We start from the raw sequence: 20,141 nt of genomic DNA, 5'->3' as shown, positions 1-20,141 counted from the left end.
GAACAGATTTCCATTTCCATTTTTTCTCATCTTCCATCAGTCTGAGTTCAAATCAACATCACAAATTCAAACATTTCGGGAAGGAACAAAAAGCTACTACTGAGATTTTAAATGCTTATTCTCTGGACTTCTGGGTTGCTGGCACACATTTTTCTCTCTTTTGCTTTACTGACTATTGTGTTCCATGTTTCACATTGCCTCCTTTTCTACGTAGATGCCATTTTCATTAAAAGATTCATGGGCTGAAAATAGCCGGAGCAGGTGAGCAGCCCAGCAGGCAGGCCAGTCAGCTGCGGGAAGCAGTCTGTTTGTGCATACAAATCACAGTTAAACAGAAGACAGGCACAACTGCTCTCCCACGAGGAAGGAGAACTGCCCACAGCCACTCCAAGCATGGCTGCTTCCAGCCCTGGGCTCTGGGCTTCCCTTCACTCATGCCCTCTGAATCCTGCAGCACTTTCTGCACCCAGGTGGGTCATTAATGGGTGCACAGACACTCCAACACATAATCCCTTACAGGATGATGGTAGGCTCCTGAGAGATGGAAGCCATTAATTCTGTCTGCTATGGCTGAAGGAACTGCATTTGGAAAGAATGATCTAACCACTAAATTACTACAGAAAAAGAGGGGCAGCATCTTCCCTTCCCACTGCTGTCCTGAAGGAAAAAAGGAGATATCCTCTTTCAGCTATCTGAAGGAAAGGAGGTGCCTGTTGTCTGAAAAGGGCTTCAAGCTGGGGTCCCAAGAGAAAAGAAGGCAGAAGTGTCAGGTTAGCTGGTGCTTTCTGTTAATTGGTCTAGCCAATTGGATGCTGAAGGGCACTGATTCAAAAGCTCCCTGTTAAGACAGACGTCTATTTAACTGTCTGTTGAATACAGCTTCTTTAATGGTCTGAAGCACGCACTGCTGCACTCACAGACACAGAAACATTGAGCTTGGAAGGGACTTTTGGAGGTCATTTGGTCCAACCCTCTCCTCAAGCAGGGCCACTTGTACCCAGTTATCCAGAACTGTGTCCAGATGGGGGAAGGATCACTTTCCTCTACCTGCTGGCTACACTTTTGTCTCTTGTAGCTCAGGATAACGCTAGCCTCTTTGCCACAAGGGCACATTGCTGGCTCATGGTCAACTTGGCATCTACCAGGATGCTCAAGTCCTGTTCTGCTAAGGCACTATCCATCTGGATGGCCCCCAGCATGTACTGGCACTAAGGCTGCTCCTCCCCAGGTGCAGGACTTTGTTCCACTGACCACCCTCTCTGGGTCTGGCCTTCAGCCATTTTTCTATCCACCTCTCTGCTGTTTATCCAGCCCTGACATCAACAGCTTGTCCATGAGGATCTAATGTGTCTGTAGTGTCAAAGCTCTCATTGCAGTCCAGGCAGACATTACCCACTTCTCTTGCCCTCTTCTACCTGGTCAGTCATTTCATCATAGAAATGCATGAAGTTGGTCACCCCTTAGTGAAGCCATAAAAACTACTCCTGAAAGTTTTCCTGTCCTTAATGTGCCTTGAAATGGTTTGCAGAATTAGCTGCTCCATCACCTTCACAGGGATAAAGATGACTGTAGTTCCCTGATTTCTCCTTCTGGCTCGTTGAAGACAGGAATAGCATTTGCTTTCTCTCCATCTTTAGGCACTTCTCCCAGTTGCAATGACATATGCCAGCTCAGTCAGATGCTTGTGGCTACATCCCATCAGGGGCCACACACTTAGGTATGTTCAGTTTGCTCCTGACCTAATCCTTTTCCATCAAGGGTACATCTCATTCTAGTCTTTTCCTCTGTCTTCGGGACCTGGGATTCCTAAAGGTCAGTCTTGCCAGTAAAACCGGAGGAAAAATAGCATGCAGTACTTCAGCCCTTCCATATACCAATCTACCATGAAAAAAAAAAATTAAATCTTTTCCTGGGGAAAAGAAGTGATGGCAGGGTTCCTCAACCTCTGCTTGTTTGTATGTATGAATATTCTGGTCACGTTACATGATAGTAGCATGAGAAAGAGAAAATGCTTTTGACACATTAGACAAATCTGAATTTGGCACTGATAGGCCAAATAGCAAAAACCTATGTAATACTTAAAATGAGCTTGTACAAACAGGATAATGAATTACGAGGATTAGCTATAGGAGTTCTGCTGCTGTAACAAGACAGGTGAACATGTGCAATCTAACAGCCAACATTTGCTCCCAATCACATGGAATCTCAGCTTATGAATGTGTTTTGGTCCTTTCTGAACAAAGACACGGTTTCACTTGAATTTTTCATCACACTGTACCATGATACAGCTTCTTGACTCTAGCCATGTTCAGCATATTCCTAAACAGAGAAGGCAAGGCCTCCATCAGATACTTCTTGTTGTAGTTAGAGATCAGCACTGTGAATAACTTCTGTTCATTTGATTGCATACTTCCATCTGTTTCATAAACTTTTGACAGCCTAAGAAATTACTTTTGCTCAATATAACCACAATGGCATTATTACTTTTTTTCCTCAAAAAAAAAGACAGAATGACATGTGCTCTCCGAACAGAAGTAATTAAAACATACTATTATGTGTAAAAAAGGGAAGGAAAAAAATCTGGATTAAAAAACCATGGATAACTGAAATGGTAAAGAATGTGATTTTCCTTTTCTCACCAATCTCACTTTTTCCTCAGCATATTATTTTCCTGTGATCACTGAAATCCATTTCTTCCTGAGTTTCTGATTCTGACAGTTCTGTGTCTCCAAAGGCACAGCATTACCTGCACTAACTATAACCGTCCTTGACTATTTTGTGCAGAATTGAAAAAAAAAATGATAATCTAAGGTTTTTCATCTGCTGAAGTTCCTAGGCTGGATGCAAAGTTCCAACACAACAACAGCAGAAGCAGTGGATAAACATCTTCCCATGCAGTCTTCTCTCCAAGACTGAAATACTAGGGGGAATTAGGGTCAGCAAATTTCATCCCAGCCTCCCATGGCTGCAGTGAACAGCTTGTGGTGTGTACTCTCAGAGAAAACGATGGATGATGAATCTCTCAGCCAGGGATTATCAAGGCCTCTCATGAAAGAAATCTAAGGGCTAATGTTTCTCCCTTAAATTCAGTATGTGTACTAATGGAGACTAAGTCAAACCTAGAGATTCAATGTAGAATGTAAAATGAGAAGATAAACAGCACCTTTGCACAGCTTTGTATAAATCTAAGTGTCTGTATCTAATATTTAATAGCTCACCATGAACTATAAACCACTGGACCAAAACACCAGTCTTTTGTACATTATTTGCAATGCCTTTCTGAAGTCCAATTATGAAAGCATTTCCCCTTCCCAATTAGTCTGGGTTGTTACTTTCTTAAAAGCTGAGACACTTTATGCATGGCTTTCCTTTTGTAAAACCATGCTGAATATCTAAGCAGTAGGGACACAATGGATTATCCAGTGATATAAATAATGCAGATCTTGAGTGTTAATTGAAGCACAAGGCAACACAGAGTCATGGCCTGAACTTTCAATTGCTACTTGCCAAAGTAATTCTAATTGACCTTAGCGGGACTGGGCATGTGAATTCAACATACTCCTGTGAGTAAACATTAGGAGGTTAGTTAAGTCCTCATCATTCCAACACGTCTAAAGCAGCATTTTTTCTTTTTTTTTTGAAATGCTGGTGCTTTCAGCATGACTGTTGAAGAAACCTAATTAAAATATTTCAGGGAAACTTAAAATCTGACTTAAACAATATTTTTTTACTTGGATTATTGGAATATTGAACAAAATTCACACCACTGCAATTTTATTTTATAATTGCTAACACATGCTACATTTTTATCCATTTCTTTTTCTTTTGCCTTTTCCCTATAGATATTTAAACCTCAGCCTTTGACTGAGATATGGACGAATGGTTCTTTCTTCAACATTCCCTCTTCCTTGTCTGACTCTATTATGGAAAAACAAAACCGGAAGAATTAAGTATCTCCCAGTTGTGCTTTCCAACAGAAAATTAAAGTATTGCAAACAGATTACTAGGCCACAAGAGGCACATTGTGGGATATATGATGACAGCAGGGCTTTGAAATTCAAATGTAGCTCTTTTTCTTTGAAACCCTGCCATGGGTGTAGCTCTCTCAGCACTGCCCTGAAGCAGAAACAGCTGCTTTAGTTTCCTTTTACAGTGATCTCCTAATCATTCAGTTGGAAGATGAGGGGCTCAATTCTATAATTTAGTAACAAGTGCACAAAAGGGCACACTGTACTTGGTAATTTCCAGAACAGCTTTTGATAACTCAGACTAATAAACAATCACAAGAATCTTAAGAACTGCACTTTCTGTGATCATGATGCCTCTCATAGATGCCCTGACAGATACAGTGTACTAGAGCATCCAATCAACTTGCACTTAAATATTTAATGTGGATAAGACTTCTGCTTTTCTCAGCAGTGAAAGTGACCTTTAATATAAGGCTGAGCTGCCCCCTTACTTATTTCCTGCATTCTTTTTTTTTTCCCTACTGAGTTTGAGTGGGTAATTTAATTAAAGTCTTTTAATTTTTACTGAATACCCTCAACAAGACTTTGTGTACCAATTCCTCAAGGCCAGTCCAATATGTGCTTCATTGTGTTTAGGAAATTTCGTGGCATCCTGCAGCTGCTTCTGGAAACTCTGTTTCTTAATGTTTTACTGTTACCATGAAAGAAAGCAGAACACATCACTGCTCTTCTGGAAAATGTACTTGAACAGCTCATCCTACAGCTTTGATAAGGAAGAGGAGCAAGGCAAAGCTGACTTTCATAGCCAGATGAAAAAGATTTTACTCATCAGGAGGCCTGAAAAAATAGTTAAACTACAAGAACTGCAGGATAAAAATCTCCTCCAAACAAATAAACAAAAAGTGAATGGTGAGTACAGAGAAAACAACAAAGGAAGATGAGACCACCAAAGACCCAGAATGGAAAGTGAAGGACAAGTACCAAACTTTGATGATAAAATACATACTATACAAAATTACATTGATATTTTCCTGTTTTCCTGTCTTGCCATTATTTGATGAGGTGATTAATGTCATTTTACAAACTTATTTACCAATGGAAATGTCTCAATTTAAATCTCAGGCTGTAGATTTCACCTTCCATTTAATTAGGATTCCTGAAACAGATTATTTGCTAAATATTTCTATTTGTTTCAATATATACCCTTTTTTTGCATTTTTCCCCCTACAACTAAGTTTACTCTCTATTGTATACCAAGTAGTTCAAATATACCTAATGAGGGTTCTTGTTTACTTTTTGCTATTACCTGGATTCTGACCACACACAATCCTTCTCCATGTCCCAAACTGGGTGAATTATACTTTATCAACAGACTTAAACAACTCCTAAACTTCTGAAAATGACACAAGGGACACTGTCATGCTTTAAACAGACCAGTATTTTAGAGTACATTATCTCTCACAAGCCAACAGGTGAGACTGCCTGGCTTTTTATTATTGGTTTGAGAAAGGGGAAGGATAAAGGCAGAAGAACCAAGGGTAACTTTACAGTACAGGATATGCTCAGTGCAAACCCAGCTGACAACACACCACAGTGTCCTCTAGCAACTTCTTTCCAAGGGAAGCTGTACTGTATATAGCAGCTACCTTGTGTCTGTCACACAGCACTGCCACTCCTAACACTGCAGCAATCAAGTGGCTCAATCACCAGTTCAGGGCTGCTTTTCTTACCCATGCACACAAAAACAACTGTTCCACTGCCTTAGGGGTTCCTTTTCTTTGACACTGACTTGGCACAAACTGCTTGCAAGGTAGCTGCTGACACATTCAGACAGTTTCGCTGCTGCAGCTTCTTAGAGCTGAAGCCTGGAAGGCTCACACACACTAAGCTGCAAATCCTGCAGTGTACTGCAAATCCTACAAGTGCTCTGTATATCCACAGATGCGGGGACTTCACTTTTTATGTCACACTTAGGATTCCTAGGCAACATTAGAGTTGCAGTGAGACAGCAAAGGAGAGAGGTAGCAGACATGACTGCCACAGAAACACAGGGGTGACAATGACATCCCAGCTATGGCCCTGTGAGAGGGAACACCCAATATCCACAAAGACACTACCTGCAGAATGCCAGACAGAAGAACCAGGAGCATGATTACACCTTTTAGTTCTCTCAAAGGCACATTTTGTTGTTCAGCTTCTACAAACCACAGTATTTTATCACATCTTTTATGATTTAGCATTACCTGTCAGGAAAAAACTACACAAATACAGGCTCTTCACATCTATTTGACAAAAACCACCCTGAGACTCCTCATATTTTCTTACTCATGCTCCTGTAAGGTAATTGAGAATCTTACTTGCTATAGGAACACCATTTGCTAACCAGCTTATACTAGGCTTTGGGTTGCCATTAGCTCTGCAGATCAGTGTTCCATCTTCTCCAGGAGACAAAACCAAGTTTCTGGGTGCTGTTATCCAGTAGGGAGCAGCTGGGTTTAAGAAAAGAAAGACAGCAATTATTTTCCAAAATTATGTACAGAAAACCATAAGGCCCAGGCATAGTAATCAAAAGATAATTCAAAGAAGCTATGTGTAGATATAGAATTTCAGCTATACTGTTACTGTATATGTACATATATATTTATATATATAAAAAATATATATGTGTGTGTGTTTGTGATACTCAGTTAAGTGATAGATCATACATTGGCCAAACTGACCCCCTGGTCACCCACTGCATTAAAATTCTGAGATAAACAAAAAGAGGATCTTTATTTAGAGTTGTCTGCTTTGAATCTAATTTGCCTTTCCTAAAGAAAGCAAAATTTATCTGTGTATGGCATTTGTTGACACTGCAGTGATCTTCTGAATAATTTCAGAGATATCCATGCTCTTAGTAGTTAGGCTGTTAGGAATTAATTTAGGTTTGATTACAAAAAAAAGATTTCATATGAAGGGTGAAATTTTAAAATGTCAAAGTCCTTGGTCTCACTCAATTCAATGGCAGTTTGCAGTGGGGCCAGATGTTTACCTGAGACAGATAAAAAAACAGAGATCAAAATGGGTGAACCACTGTCCTTACTAGAAGAAATTCACATGTTTCTACATCTTTTTCTACAATAAATAACCACAAACAGCATATATTATCACATCTTGCAATTAATTTTCAGATTTTGGATTGATGGACAGATGCAAACAGAAAATTAAACTTCTGTTCTTAGAAAGGAAGTTAAATGTGATCATAAAAAGATGCTGATCTACAACAAAATAAGTGACTATTTAGCATGCAAAGGAAGCAATACAGCTGATTATTTCAATGACTAATTAACTGTCATTACGGGTTTTTGTTTCATGGTATTCACAGCATACTTACAATTCCTATTTAGACAAACATGTTGTAAATGTTTTTAGAACTATAAGCCATCATCTTTGCTAAAAACATGAAGAAGATAGGAACAGAAATATCAGTCAAAGAGAAAAAGGAAGAAAAACACAAGAGTGTAAGACAATAGTAAAATAGAGGAAAGAAATAATCTGGGCTATAAGAATGAGGAAAAATGGAGAAAATGAGGATGAAATGATGAAGAGAGATAAGGACAAAGATAGAGAAGCAAGAGAAAGAAGCAGTCTAATGACAGATAATCAAAGGATCTACAGTAAATGTAGCACTTGTGCAAATGGCATTATCTTACTACTGTTACAGTAAATTCAGTAACACTTTAGCCTGATGCTTTACAAAGTAACCTTAAAAGATGACAAAGATATTATAGATAGTAAAGCTCTCCCAGTGTTAGAATTCAGGGTGATTTTTAATCATTATCATTCATCCTTTTAGCTATGCCTCATCCTAGAAAGCCTGCTTCCATCCTGCATTCCAGACCCTTGACAACATTGCATTAAGGATAATTTCAGTATTACCTTTCACAGTTACTGAAATGACATGATGAACTGAACCTAAAGTATTTCTTGCTATACATTTGTAGTTCCCAGAGTCAGCTTCTGAAACATCTATAATCTTGAGAGTTTTCTTAAAGTTTTCAAAAAATGTTCTGTTGGCTGGCAGTTCCCCACCTTCCTTGATCCAGCGGATTACCGGTGTGGGTCTGGAGAAGTTAAAGCACAGATCAAATTTAAGGACTGAAGAAAAGGAAGGTAAGAGTTCAGTACATTAATATTTTAATATATGTTTTATAAATAATTATTTTTAAAGCCTCTACCCAGATTCTGGGCCACATCCAACAAATATGAAAAATATGCCAGCATTTGTTTCTAGGAAATGAAAAATCTCACTAACGTTGTCAATGGCCATCTGTTCATAGGATTAATAATTACAGAATACATTTGTCTGCTGATTAACCTAAAAACCTGATGGTTAATAAATGAAGACAAGCTTCTACTATCAAATTGATGCTTATGGTAAAGGTAGCTTCCATAAAATGACAAGTTTATAACTGTCCTTTGTGTGAGCAGCATCCTAATGCTTCATGAACATCATACACTTCACAAAAGAGCTGTAAGTAGACAGAAACATTTCTTGTGAGAAATCAAGAAAAAATGTCAATTCTCACAATTTCTTGTGAGAAATCAAGAAAAAAAGTGCTGAGGCAAGTAAAGCTCCTTGTCACTGCACTGAGTCTAAATCTTGGCTCTGCCCCATGTTGTCCACAGAAGTTGAAAGTTGTTCAAACACACGGAGATATACTTTGAAAATTACAAGAAATTGCAATTTGTTGCTTACTGATTAGAATGTCCTCTCTCAAATGGTAATGGCTCTAAGCATATGTTCCTTTAGCAGTCTAATACCACATCTTTTATGACACAGACACCTAACAAAGCTGAATTTTAATTATAGTGTCAGTGATTAGGAATAGTTGCTTCAAATAAAATCTGCATCTGGCCCTTTGTAGACAAGTACTCCCTCACTGATTATTTGTTTTTTTAATTACATGACAGCTAAAGACACAAAGCCATACAATATATTACAGTCTATTTTTTTCACAGGTTTTATCCAGTCATTTTACTGGAATGTGGATCACCTAATACTTTTATTTCAGGGTTGTCAAAAGGCATGTAACTGTATTGCAGATGCAGATTACCTGGGCTGGTGCTAATTCCACTGACAGGGGTGGTTTTGCTGGTGCTGCTGAGCAGGCCACAGCTGAGAGAGGAATAGTGCACTGAGGCTCAGATCAAGCTGTGCACGCCCTGTGGAGCTCATGCAAGTGAACACGTGTGTGGTGCTGCAGTGCATGATTTGCAATTATTAGCATTCCTCAGGGCTACCTGAGAGCACTCTGCCTTTGTGCACTGCAAACATATTTACAGTTCTTGAATTAGGCACTAAAGGTTTTCTCCTATTCTATAAGCAATCTATTCTCAGATTTCTTCGTGAGAATGAAACTGATTTAAAGGTCAATGTAACTCATGAAGTTCAATTGTTCTTAGTAATTTTCTTTTTGCACAATAACCAGCAGAAGCAAACCTGCATTGCATTGAATAAACAAGTACCAATTAAGCTCAATTACAATGAGAAATTAGATGTAAGGACCTGAAGATTTGTTCTAACAATTCCCACAGCAAATTCTTATCTATTTTTGTATAATTTGAGAACCTAATGACTGTATACTTAGGGAAACAACAGAAGCTTTATTCCTGACTGCAAATCTGTGGATATATGTCTGAGATTAGTCTATAGCATTTCTTGCCTGTGTCCTTTACAAACAATGGCACAACCCATATCCTGTGCATAGGGTTTGGGAGTATGAGAAGGCAGAGGCCATGGATGGTTTCAAAGTCTGCTGATGCCCATGTAAATGGTGAAGTTCCTTAAAAAGGCTCTTTCCATTTTACACTTCTGCTTCTTTGAAACACAAGAGCTTATTCAGCGGTCACGTTTTTAAGCATCTCTGAAATGTTTCCCTCTGTTTCTGTATTTCTATTTAGAAAAAAAAAATGTCTCAAAAGTAACTCACAATCCTGCTGCGATGCACTCCAACAAAAGCACATTTCCTCTGAGCTCCACTTTGGTACTTGTGCTACCTGTTGGTGTTAGAAGAACTGGCTGCCTTTCTGTAACTGGCTTTGCTGGAACAAGAAGTAGAAAAACAATTAATTTCTAAATTTTATTCTAATACCAATCAAGTACATACATCCATTTTCACATTTTGAACAGAGATTTTGTTCCACATTGGCCATTTGATTAAAAGTCATTGTGCAGCACAACTACAAAGCTGAACACATTAGTTTTTTGACAGACATAACATATCTGTTAAATGCCACAATTTTGAACACATAGAAGAGAAATGTTATTATTAAAAGACAGGAACAATTGGTACAAAGCTTTTACATAGGCAACTGTACAGTCTTAATCCTAAGTAGGTGCTGTTTCATTCAACAGAACTATAATGAGGAGCAAGGCCATTGGTGTGAGGCACAGTGCAAAACTGAGTGTTACTGAAAAATCCTGGGCTTCCATCAAAATAAAAATAAAGCACAGTTATTTTTAATCAGAAATATAAACCAGGGGAGTGAAAGGTACAGTCTGTTTTGGAATATGTTTTAATATTTTCTAGACAATGTGAGGTATTGTTTCAGAAATTAATCCTGCTGTTTTCCTCTTATTATATATTTAACTTTAATTTAAGCTGTTCCCCAGGCTTATAATATAGAACCTTGATTAACCTGCAAGCAATAAGCACAGTAAACAAGCAGATATAAATATAAGACTCATTTCTGATATTATACTCGGTTGGCTTTTAAAGAATATGGTAATTCCTATGCCTTCATGGAATTCAGAATAAGAGTTTTCTGTAATTATAGAATGTTTTCTGTGAATAGTCTAATGTTCTCTTGTAGCAATAGTAACATATAGAATTAAATGGCTCTGTAAGTGCTGTAAGAGTCCAAATCAATACAGTAAATCATTTTGTTTTTTAAAAATGGGATTAGAAACATAATAAACTCGAAGTTTCTGAGGGTACAGGAATTACTAATACATTAGCATAAATACAACACTTTGTTTTAATCCAGTATGTGCTGTGAATTCCTTTATAACTCATACACAATCAACTCAAAGCTGTGGGAGAACAGAGAAGTGCAGAGTCAGGAATGCAGCCGACAGTCACAGCAACAACTCCCCTCCCAGTGCTGGCACTGCCAAGGGCTGCAGACTCACTTGGCCAGACTGTGAGTGCTCAGAACAATTACCCATGGTGGTTCTGAGCTGCGAGCCAACCCAACAGTGCTTTCCTCACTAATTGTAGTTAATACATTGGTTTGTGTTCAGGTACTTATTTCTTGTTTGTCCCTCCTGAATAACATGTAATTTTTATGTAGAGAAGTAAAACATTCTGTGCCCATGATTTATTTTAGAATCATGTAAGTTAATATGCACAAAGCCCCATTTCACAAAGAAAAAGACAAAAAATAGAATAAATATCAAGTACTTTCTATGTCACCCAGTATCAAGTGGAGAGTCTAGAATCCACAGTCAGCCTTGCTAAACACACATACATCTGTTCGGGAGGATTTAATTCAGAACATACAAAAGACCATTCAACATAGATTAATGGAAAAACCAGCTTAAACACCAAACAAACAAAACTTATTCTACCACTATGAATTTATTGGGACATTCAGTAAGTTATTAAATGTGAAGTGGATTTGTTAGGTGCTTAATTGTTGTTATTTATTATGCAGCACATGACATTGAATAGTCCTAGTGATAATGAACATAATCAAGCTACTAGGTAAATTGGAGGAAAATTATGAAAAAATCAACACATTAAAGAAGTAGTTTTGAAACTCTGCACCAGTGTGAAAGCACTATTTTATTATAAGTGTTTATATTTTCTATGAGTTATATGTTACAAGAGCATTGAAAAATCAAATATTTGAAAGGATCACACTGTGCAGCCCCTTTGCAAAGGATGTATTATCACCAGCACTAATTGATACCTTTATTAGAAACTGAAAAAGGAGCAAAAGATTAAGTAGCCATGGAGGTGAAGTTAGTTAACTAAATGCTACTGTAAAACAAGGAGTATCAGTGGGGACCAGTGTAACTCACCACCATAAATATCAGTGTCACTCAAATTAGCAGCTATAGTGTCATTCAATGAATCCACTGAAATAAACAGAATATCATGAAGAAAGCATAAAAAAGGGATAAATAAAAGTTCCGGGAATCAAAAGGTGATGACATGGCCACGGTGAGTTAATCAAGTGATTGATTAATTTGCTTCAATAGTTACAATAATCATAATAACTTCATATTCTTGCACTGGAAGAACATTTGAAAACTGTTATCTTTTACACTGTATATATCAAATCTTAAACATTTTTTCAAAACATAAAGCCTTATAAAGTGAAAATTACAGCTTTTAAAATCAATTTTCTATCAAGAAAACTGGAAATACTTTTTCAAGTTTATACAGTAATACAATTTCTTATTCAAAATTGAAATGACAACATTCCCTAGCACAACACTACTTAACTTTAGCATGTAACTTGAGAACTCTGGATAAATACTATGTAAGCATGCAATTTGGTGATGCAATACCTACTTGAAAAGACTTTCACAGATATGGGTTGTTTCTGCTGTATAGTTTGCGTGTGATTAAATCTTGCGTAGCAGATATAGTCCTCCCTGGTGTCTTCTGGTTGTACATTAGAAAAATAAAGATCTCCATTTAGACCTTGGGAAACTCTTTCACTTTGAGGCAGCCTTTGGAAAGCTAAGGGAAAGAAAGAACACATTTATGTCAAATATAATTGACACACTCTCTTATTATGATCTGCAGAATCTACGTTCATTCAATTACACTTGTTTGTGCCTTGGTACACATACAGACATTTCTAAGCTTCCTGATGAGATCCCTTGTCTTCCCACTCTTCCCCAGTAGGTTAATCTACAACTTTCATTGAGATCTCCAGCTGCTTTTGGCTTCCTGCTTTTGGGCTGTATGTCTGCTTGTTTCCTCTGCTCTACAGAAATGGAAATTCACTGAATTTTAACGTAGAGGGAAACTTCACCATCTGTGGTTTTGGTAAGCAATGATCTACTATATAGAAAAACTGCAACAAGTCAACTGCATAAAAAGCAAACTCACCATTATCCATCCAAAATATGATAGGTGGTGGCAAGCCAACAGGAGGTCTGCAGTGCAGCACTAGTGAATCACCTTCGCGAACATGATTTGGTTCCAGCTTTTCTTTCGTCCACAAAGGCGATCCTACAGAAAGTGATTTTGACACACAGACAAACTTTGGGTTGGCAAAACCTCAAAAATTTAAAGGGAAAATGCACAAAGTCCTCCAGGGAAATGAAAGAACTACATCCATCAGAATGTTAAGTCCTTTCATGTTTGCTAAAGATTTTATTTTTGTTCTTTTTTATGTTTTCTTGGAAGAAAAGTACATCAATGATTTACTGAAAGTATGATCAACTGATTCAAATTATTTTGTCTATTCACTAAAAGTTTTATAGCAGTATCTTGCAAGTTTTTAACTATACTGAAAAAAAGGTGATGTGCTAAAATAGAAAAAGGGGTAGATATTCCTGAAGCCATATTATACACACATTCTTTAATTAGGATGTGAGAACAGCACATATTAAGCTGAGAAACTTGAAAAATGAACTGAGATAAAACTAAACTCATAAACACTGTAGAAAGAATCTACCAGTAATAAAAAATATTTTAGCTTCTTTTTAGTTCAAATTTATTATGTTTTAAAGCTTTTAGAAAAAATACGGAGCACAGACTTCATAAACAGAATAAAAATTGTGGTCATCAATTAAGCCATCAATGCCAACAAATTATCTTTAAAGCCTTACAGATGTAAATATTTTATTCTAGCAGTAGTGTCATACAACTCAGTTTTAAATACTACAAGGTTATCCAGATGAAAAAAATTGAATTAAATTTAAAAATAAATTTTAAAAAGTTTAAAAAAATAAAATTAATTTTAATAAAAAGTATTTGACAGAAACTGTAATACAGTATTATACCTAAATATTAGAAAATAGGCAATAACTTCTAGCATGATTATTTGGATGACTGAAATTTTAAGACAGGAAAAGAAAAAGGCAAAAAGTCCATAAGCAAATAAGAAAACCAAAGTCTTTCACACTTCATGAACATTCAGAGCTTTACTTACTAGAAGGCCTTATAACGATATTGTTGGAAATGGCTGCTCCTCGTTCATTCCTTGCTGTACACTGGTAAACTCCCTCATATGCTTCTGCTTTCCCACCATTCATAATATTTATGACAAGAGTCCCTGAATTTGGTTTCATTGTTACCTGGGCATCTTTATCTATATCAAAATGAGTTCCATTACGTGTCCAGGAGAAGCTAAAACAATAAAAACAAAGAGAAAAGTTTATTCTTAGCTCCTTTTGTAGGTTGTATGAAGAAAAAGAAAAAAAAAACAATTATCCAAAATACAAAATATGTTTTCATTAGCAGATTAGTAAGACTAGTTCCCAAACTAAATTAACTAATAAAGCAATACAGAAATTTTACTATAAAAAATCTGGAAATAATTTAAGATAAAAGATTTGGCTGAACATATTAACAGGAACTATTTCAAAGTCAATTCTTTTTTAAAAAAATACATTGAAAATTTCTGAGGTTAATCATACATGGAAAAGAACTGATTTTCTTTCTAGTAAAAATGATGCAGGAACATCTGCAAGAACTGATATTGCTAAAGCTGCATTAGCATTTCCATTATAAAACCTATTGTTGAAAGGGTTTATGAACCTGTCTTTAAAAACTTGCTCAGGGCTGAAATGTGTCATCTCAGCCCCCAGCAAGAGACCATTTCTTTTAATTGGTTTGGCGATTTTGAAGTTATGCAAGTGAATTAAAGATTGTGGTGAGTTTGAGTCCTTTTCACTATTCTAATGCAAGCAGAATCCTCTAATAGAGATTATGTAGTCTGAGAGCCTTTATTTAACCTAGTAAATTTATACTGATGCTACTCAAAACAGGACATTTTTTAAAAAGTAGTCCCAAAACTGAAGACTGATAGAACTCATAAAAAATTGTAAAGAAGCAGAGATGCACAGTCTACAACTTAGACCATAAACACCACTTTCTTCCTTATGCTCTGTTTATGGTCAGAAGTATAGTCACAGAGAGCCTGACCAACACCTATGAAGTGCTGAGCACTCAGATCTTCAAACACCATGAGCAGCAGCCTTTGTACTTATTACATTTCAGCTTCAGAATCTTAAGCACAAACACTCTTTGTGCTGGTGAGAATGATTCCTAAAGTGTAAATGTAAATGGTACTGGAAAAGCTCAAATTCTAACTGACTCAAATTGTGCACTGCCCCTCTGCAGCAGGACTGGACGTGATATTTGCACCTTGTGTTGGGGGAGAGAAGAACTGGACGTGCAGCAGTGCTGCACCACAATGCAGTGGTTTTGGGAGGACTAACTCACATAGTGAATTTACAGTGAACCTCTATCTTACAACTTTGCAGGTGAAGTTTCAGAATGAGGGGTTTCTGCTACCAATATTAAGGATGCAAGAAAGTGTAATGTAGATTCAAATGAGAGGTGGAAAAAGTGGTACAAACCCCTGAATCTGAGATGAGAGACAGTCAGAGTCTGTGCTGCTCTAGCTATAGGTAGCAGCACATCCACAAACCTTTATGCCCAGTGCTCTCACCAATAATAGGTTATCACACTGTCACACAGTGCACACTGTGGGCTGAGAAAGTCCACCTTTGACTTCAGAGCCCTAGGGCAGTTCAAATTCCAATATGCATTTGCAGGTTACCAAGAGTGATGGACCAAATAGACTAACTATTAATACAAATTAAATAAACTTCATATCTTAAAAAAAAAAACAAGCAAGACTAAGCACAAGCTTAGACAACTCGTTTGAAATGTCTTAAAACCTGTCACTTCCTCTGTAGCACAGAAACAAAGCCATGTTTGATGGGGAAGATGAGGATGTACAGCAGAGAACCTTGGCACATGGCTCAGGTATGTCAGTCTCACAGGCAGCACTCTTTTTCTCTCAGGTAATTCTAATCAAAAGTCTTCAAGAGAAACATCTGCAGAAGAAATACTGTTCTCCCAAAGTGGACAAAAATCATCTGATCCTTTAGGGAAACACCCAGACTCTAAAAATTACATTGGGCCAGTGAAATTAAAATGCTGGCAAACAAAGCAGCTCCGTGGAACTCCTGTCCTTAATGGAACATTGGAAAGGGTGAGAGCATCCCAGATAATCTCCATCTTCTCCATTCTGCTGCCCAGCATGATAATGACCATGATGCCAAAGAAACCAGCAGGAGTAATGCAGAAATAAAGCTGGTTATTCAGTTTTATTTCTGAATAAGCTCTAAAAAGCTTTTAACAAGCTCTGTCTGTGTCTGAACGAGCAGTTTTAGACAGACCTTGCTAGTAAGGTGTAGCATAACACTGCTAGAGCAGAGAGAAGCACACTTCTACATTCACTGTCTCTGCAATCAGCAGCAGTTACTAACAATGCCAGAATGTATCATGGCTACTGAGATTTCCAGTGCAGGTACTCAGATACTCGAAATGAGCAGCTGTCAAGTATTTCAAGATGCTGAAAGATAATCTTAAAATGGACAATGAACAGGAATCTGATCCATTTCTGTCAAAACCAAACTTAAGGCTATTAAATACATAAGGCTACTGATCAATAAGACTGATACAGACTACATAACTTCTGACAAATTGTATTTCAAGATCAGCCTCATAAAACGGAATTATTTACAAAACATTACATTTGAATGCATCAGTGTTAGCCTGACTTTATTCACTGTCCGTTCTTCTTAAAGATTATGCCTGAATCTGGCACATTATCCAACTCATTGTACAGCATGCCTCCTGGTGTGTTACATGGGCATTTACCTATCTGTAAGAATCAAAAATTATTTTACTGTTAAGAGTTTTGAAGAGAAAAAAAATCCTACAATTGCTTGATGGCTCTAGAAACATTTGAATGTCAAGTGTGATAAGAGTTAAAACTGTGCTGCTATCTGGTAGCTGTGTAATTTACAGAAGTACAGATGTGTGCATGTTCCTGCATGAGCAAGCACATTCATACATATAATCTTGATCTTGTTAGTTTACAAAAATTACAGTATGTTCTCCTAGTTCTTCCATACTCTTAGGCCAATAAAAGAAAAAAAAAAAAAAAAAAAGGCTACTAACCTAGGAGGTGGTTTTCCTTTGGCTTCACACTGTATTACAATATTCTCTCGAGGGTCAACAATGTAATCTTTTGGAGACTGCTGAGTTATCGTAGGAGGTTGTGACACTTCATTATGAAATACAACAGAGAGAGATGATTTCAACAATATTTTCACAGTATCACCAAGACACTTTTGTGAGCAGATAAATAAGAACTGCAGTTAGGAACCAAATCATTGACAGAAGAGTGATTAAAGGGATTAAAGCATCCTTTGTATCCAGAAGCTGAAGCTCTCTACCCTTGTAAATCAGTGTAGCTATACTAACTTACAACTGAGCTATCCTGATTTACAGTGGATGAAGATCTGGCCCAAAACATTTAATGAAAATATCATTTTTGTTCACAGTTTTCAACAGATTTTTACAAAGCCAAAGGACACTCAAATTCTAAGTCCAACAAATCTGAAATCAAGAGTTGCAAGACGTAAACCTCCACAAAATGGTTTTGTGCCACACAGAAGGAAAAAATATACATTGCTTTGTGCTTCTAAACATTTTGTATATTTTCAAATTCTCTCTAGATAAAACCTGTCCACACATTTACTTGCTTAAGATACTGCATTAATCTATAAAGCATGCTTTTAAGAACTACTTTTCAGGAGTAAAAAGTGTGTTATAAGCAAAAGACACTGTTAAAAATGACAAAAATAGTATCTAGTGTCCAAATAAAGTAAACATGCAGGAAAAGTACAAAAACATGCAATTCCTCTTAAGAAACCCATTAAAAATATAGTCTCTGGAACTGTCCCAGGAGAAGCAATCATTTAACATTTTTAATTTTTCAATTACTATAAAACAAGTAGCACAGAACAAAATTGTTTACCTGACAAAGTAGCTGGTGTCTACCTATGGTAATTTAAAACATATTACCATTATCTATGCCCATTTTGCATTAAAAAACACTGTTTGTGATATTAAGATAGTGAGAAAGGTGTCGTCATCAACATTATTCATATGTTTATAGTTTAGTGTCAGCTAAATAAACTTGTTTAATATAACATGCCCATGAACATCCCTAAGTGCTGTAAATCACCTGCCCAGCAATACCCTTTGCTTGTGCTTTGAGGTAATTTCTGGCCACTGGAACAAAATATTTCAATCATTAGAGCTAGTTTGGTTCTCATGCCTCACTCTAGTCAGTTAAAATTCTACAATTGGGATTTTAATTAAGTCTTCCTTAAGGATACCATTACACATCAAGTACTCCTTTGCACAGACAGAGGTAGCTGTCTGTAAAACCCTGCTGCAAGAAACAGCGATGAAAAGAAATCAGAACATAGAATCACAACAAAACACAGCTGCTAAGCAGAACAGAACAGGCCATGGAGAACTGGGTTCTGCTCCTCACTGCACAGGGGAGGATCCTTGAAAGAGGAAGGCAACATTCCTTCATGATGCCTTTTTGTGTATCTCTTTAGGAGTACTTGAAGGCAGTCCTTTTCCCTCTCTGGGCATTTATCAGGGTCAGTATATATCAGATGGCAAATTCACTCTGAAAATGGACATGACACTGCCAGCCTACAGGATATTCCATCTGATGCACATTAAAGGCCTGAAATCTCCACTGCTGTGTTATGGAATGCACTTAAAAATGATTAAAGTAACCAAAAAATGAAAGCTAACTTAGAACCCATAAAATATGAGGTCTTCTTAAATAGCTATATCCATTGTGGATATAAAAATATGCCCAATCAGATATGTAACACAGTACAAAAGTACATATATCCAAATAAATTTTTTATCAAATATATTTACTCCTGAAAGTAGTAATAAAACACTTCACATGCTGATATTGAGTGAAGATTTTAATGTTCAAATAGCACACCATCAAAAATCACACAATTAATTTATTCAGAATATCATAATGTTGGTTTATGTCCATTAGTATTTTCTGAACACTGCATGCACAAAACATCTAGATACAGCAAACCAAATTATCAACAAGATGTCAGAATCACACATTTTTGGACTGCAAATCCAATTTGCAGCACAATCTGTATTAATTTTCAGCAGCACACAGCCTATTTTTAGTGAAGAGTAACTTACATTCTTCTAGAAGTTTTGCTTTTATTCCCACATCAGAATCAGCAGTTGAATGGACAAATGGAGATTAAAGAGAAATATTTGTTAGTGAAGAGAAAATTAGCAATTTTGAGAGGGAAGATGGGTATCTATGAAAAGTACTTTGGTCACCATTAAAAAGAAAACATTTTAAACATTCAGCACTGCAACCAATGCAGCAATGCCTGAAATTCCAACCACAATTTCCATTGTGTCAGATATTACTACATTTATCTTAAAGCTCTTGGCATGAGAAACTTTCCTGAAGTGTTGACTTTTTAATGGCAACCATGCTATGTGATTGTGGACTTGCAAGGACACAAAACACAAATACTGAGGTGACAGCAGCAAATCAGAATTAATGGAGTGTAGGACGCTCATGCTGCCGTCAAAATCAATCCACCCATATGATCACATGGAAGAACAAAGAGAATGCTTCAGGCTAAAATTACTCTTGTAAAGATAAAAGCACCTAATCCTACTCAACAGACTTGCAACCTTTTCTGGTTTGAAAAATAACTAAACAACAAAAAAAATTCATCTTAGCTAATTGGAATTATTGTTTAATTCCAATGTTTTGCATTAACACCTCTCTTTATCAACAGGCCAAATGTCCCTGACTTCCCTGCATTTTCAGTCATTCCTGGCCTGCTTTGAGGAGACACTAACTAGGAACTAGTGAACTTGCTATGAATAGAAATTTCTGACCTGGATGAAACCTAAATATTCAACTAATCAAGTAGGTTCTCACCACCAGGTCTCTATGGTGGATATTCAGGGAAGACCCACAAAACATCTACGTCCTCCCCTTGTCGTGCTCTCCCAAAGACCATTATCATCATTATTTATGAAAGTGATACCAGCATTC

At 36.9% G+C, this 20,141-nt stretch overlaps 1 protein-coding gene across 10 annotated transcripts in view; it reads right to left on the bottom strand.

Moving 5' to 3' along the window:
- Positions 1-20,141, bottom strand: part of NRCAM (neuronal cell adhesion molecule) — a 147,729-nt gene that overhangs the window by 46,841 nt on the left and 80,747 nt on the right. For all 10 annotated transcript variants that reach the window (XM_050982170.1, XM_050982182.1, XM_050982146.1 and 7 more), the window contains 7 exons: positions 17,174-17,279; positions 14,127-14,323; positions 13,079-13,201; positions 12,533-12,703; positions 9,941-10,052; positions 7,887-8,071; positions 6,326-6,457 (listed from right to left, as the gene is read on the bottom strand). In XM_050982170.1, the coding sequence (XP_050838127.1) occupies positions 6,326-6,457; positions 7,887-8,071; positions 9,941-10,052; positions 12,533-12,703; positions 13,079-13,201; positions 14,127-14,323; positions 17,174-17,279 (1,026 nt within the window). The remainder of the gene's footprint in view (positions 1-6,325; positions 6,458-7,886; positions 8,072-9,940; positions 10,053-12,532; positions 12,704-13,078; positions 13,202-14,126; positions 14,324-17,173; positions 17,280-20,141) is intronic.

This window comes from Serinus canaria, chromosome 1A, assembly GCF_022539315.1.
Source record: "Serinus canaria isolate serCan28SL12 chromosome 1A, serCan2020, whole genome shotgun sequence".
In the NCBI taxonomy this organism is placed as follows: domain Eukaryota; kingdom Metazoa; phylum Chordata; class Aves; order Passeriformes; family Fringillidae; genus Serinus; species Serinus canaria.
This window is presented reverse-complemented; position numbering and strand designations above follow the sequence as displayed.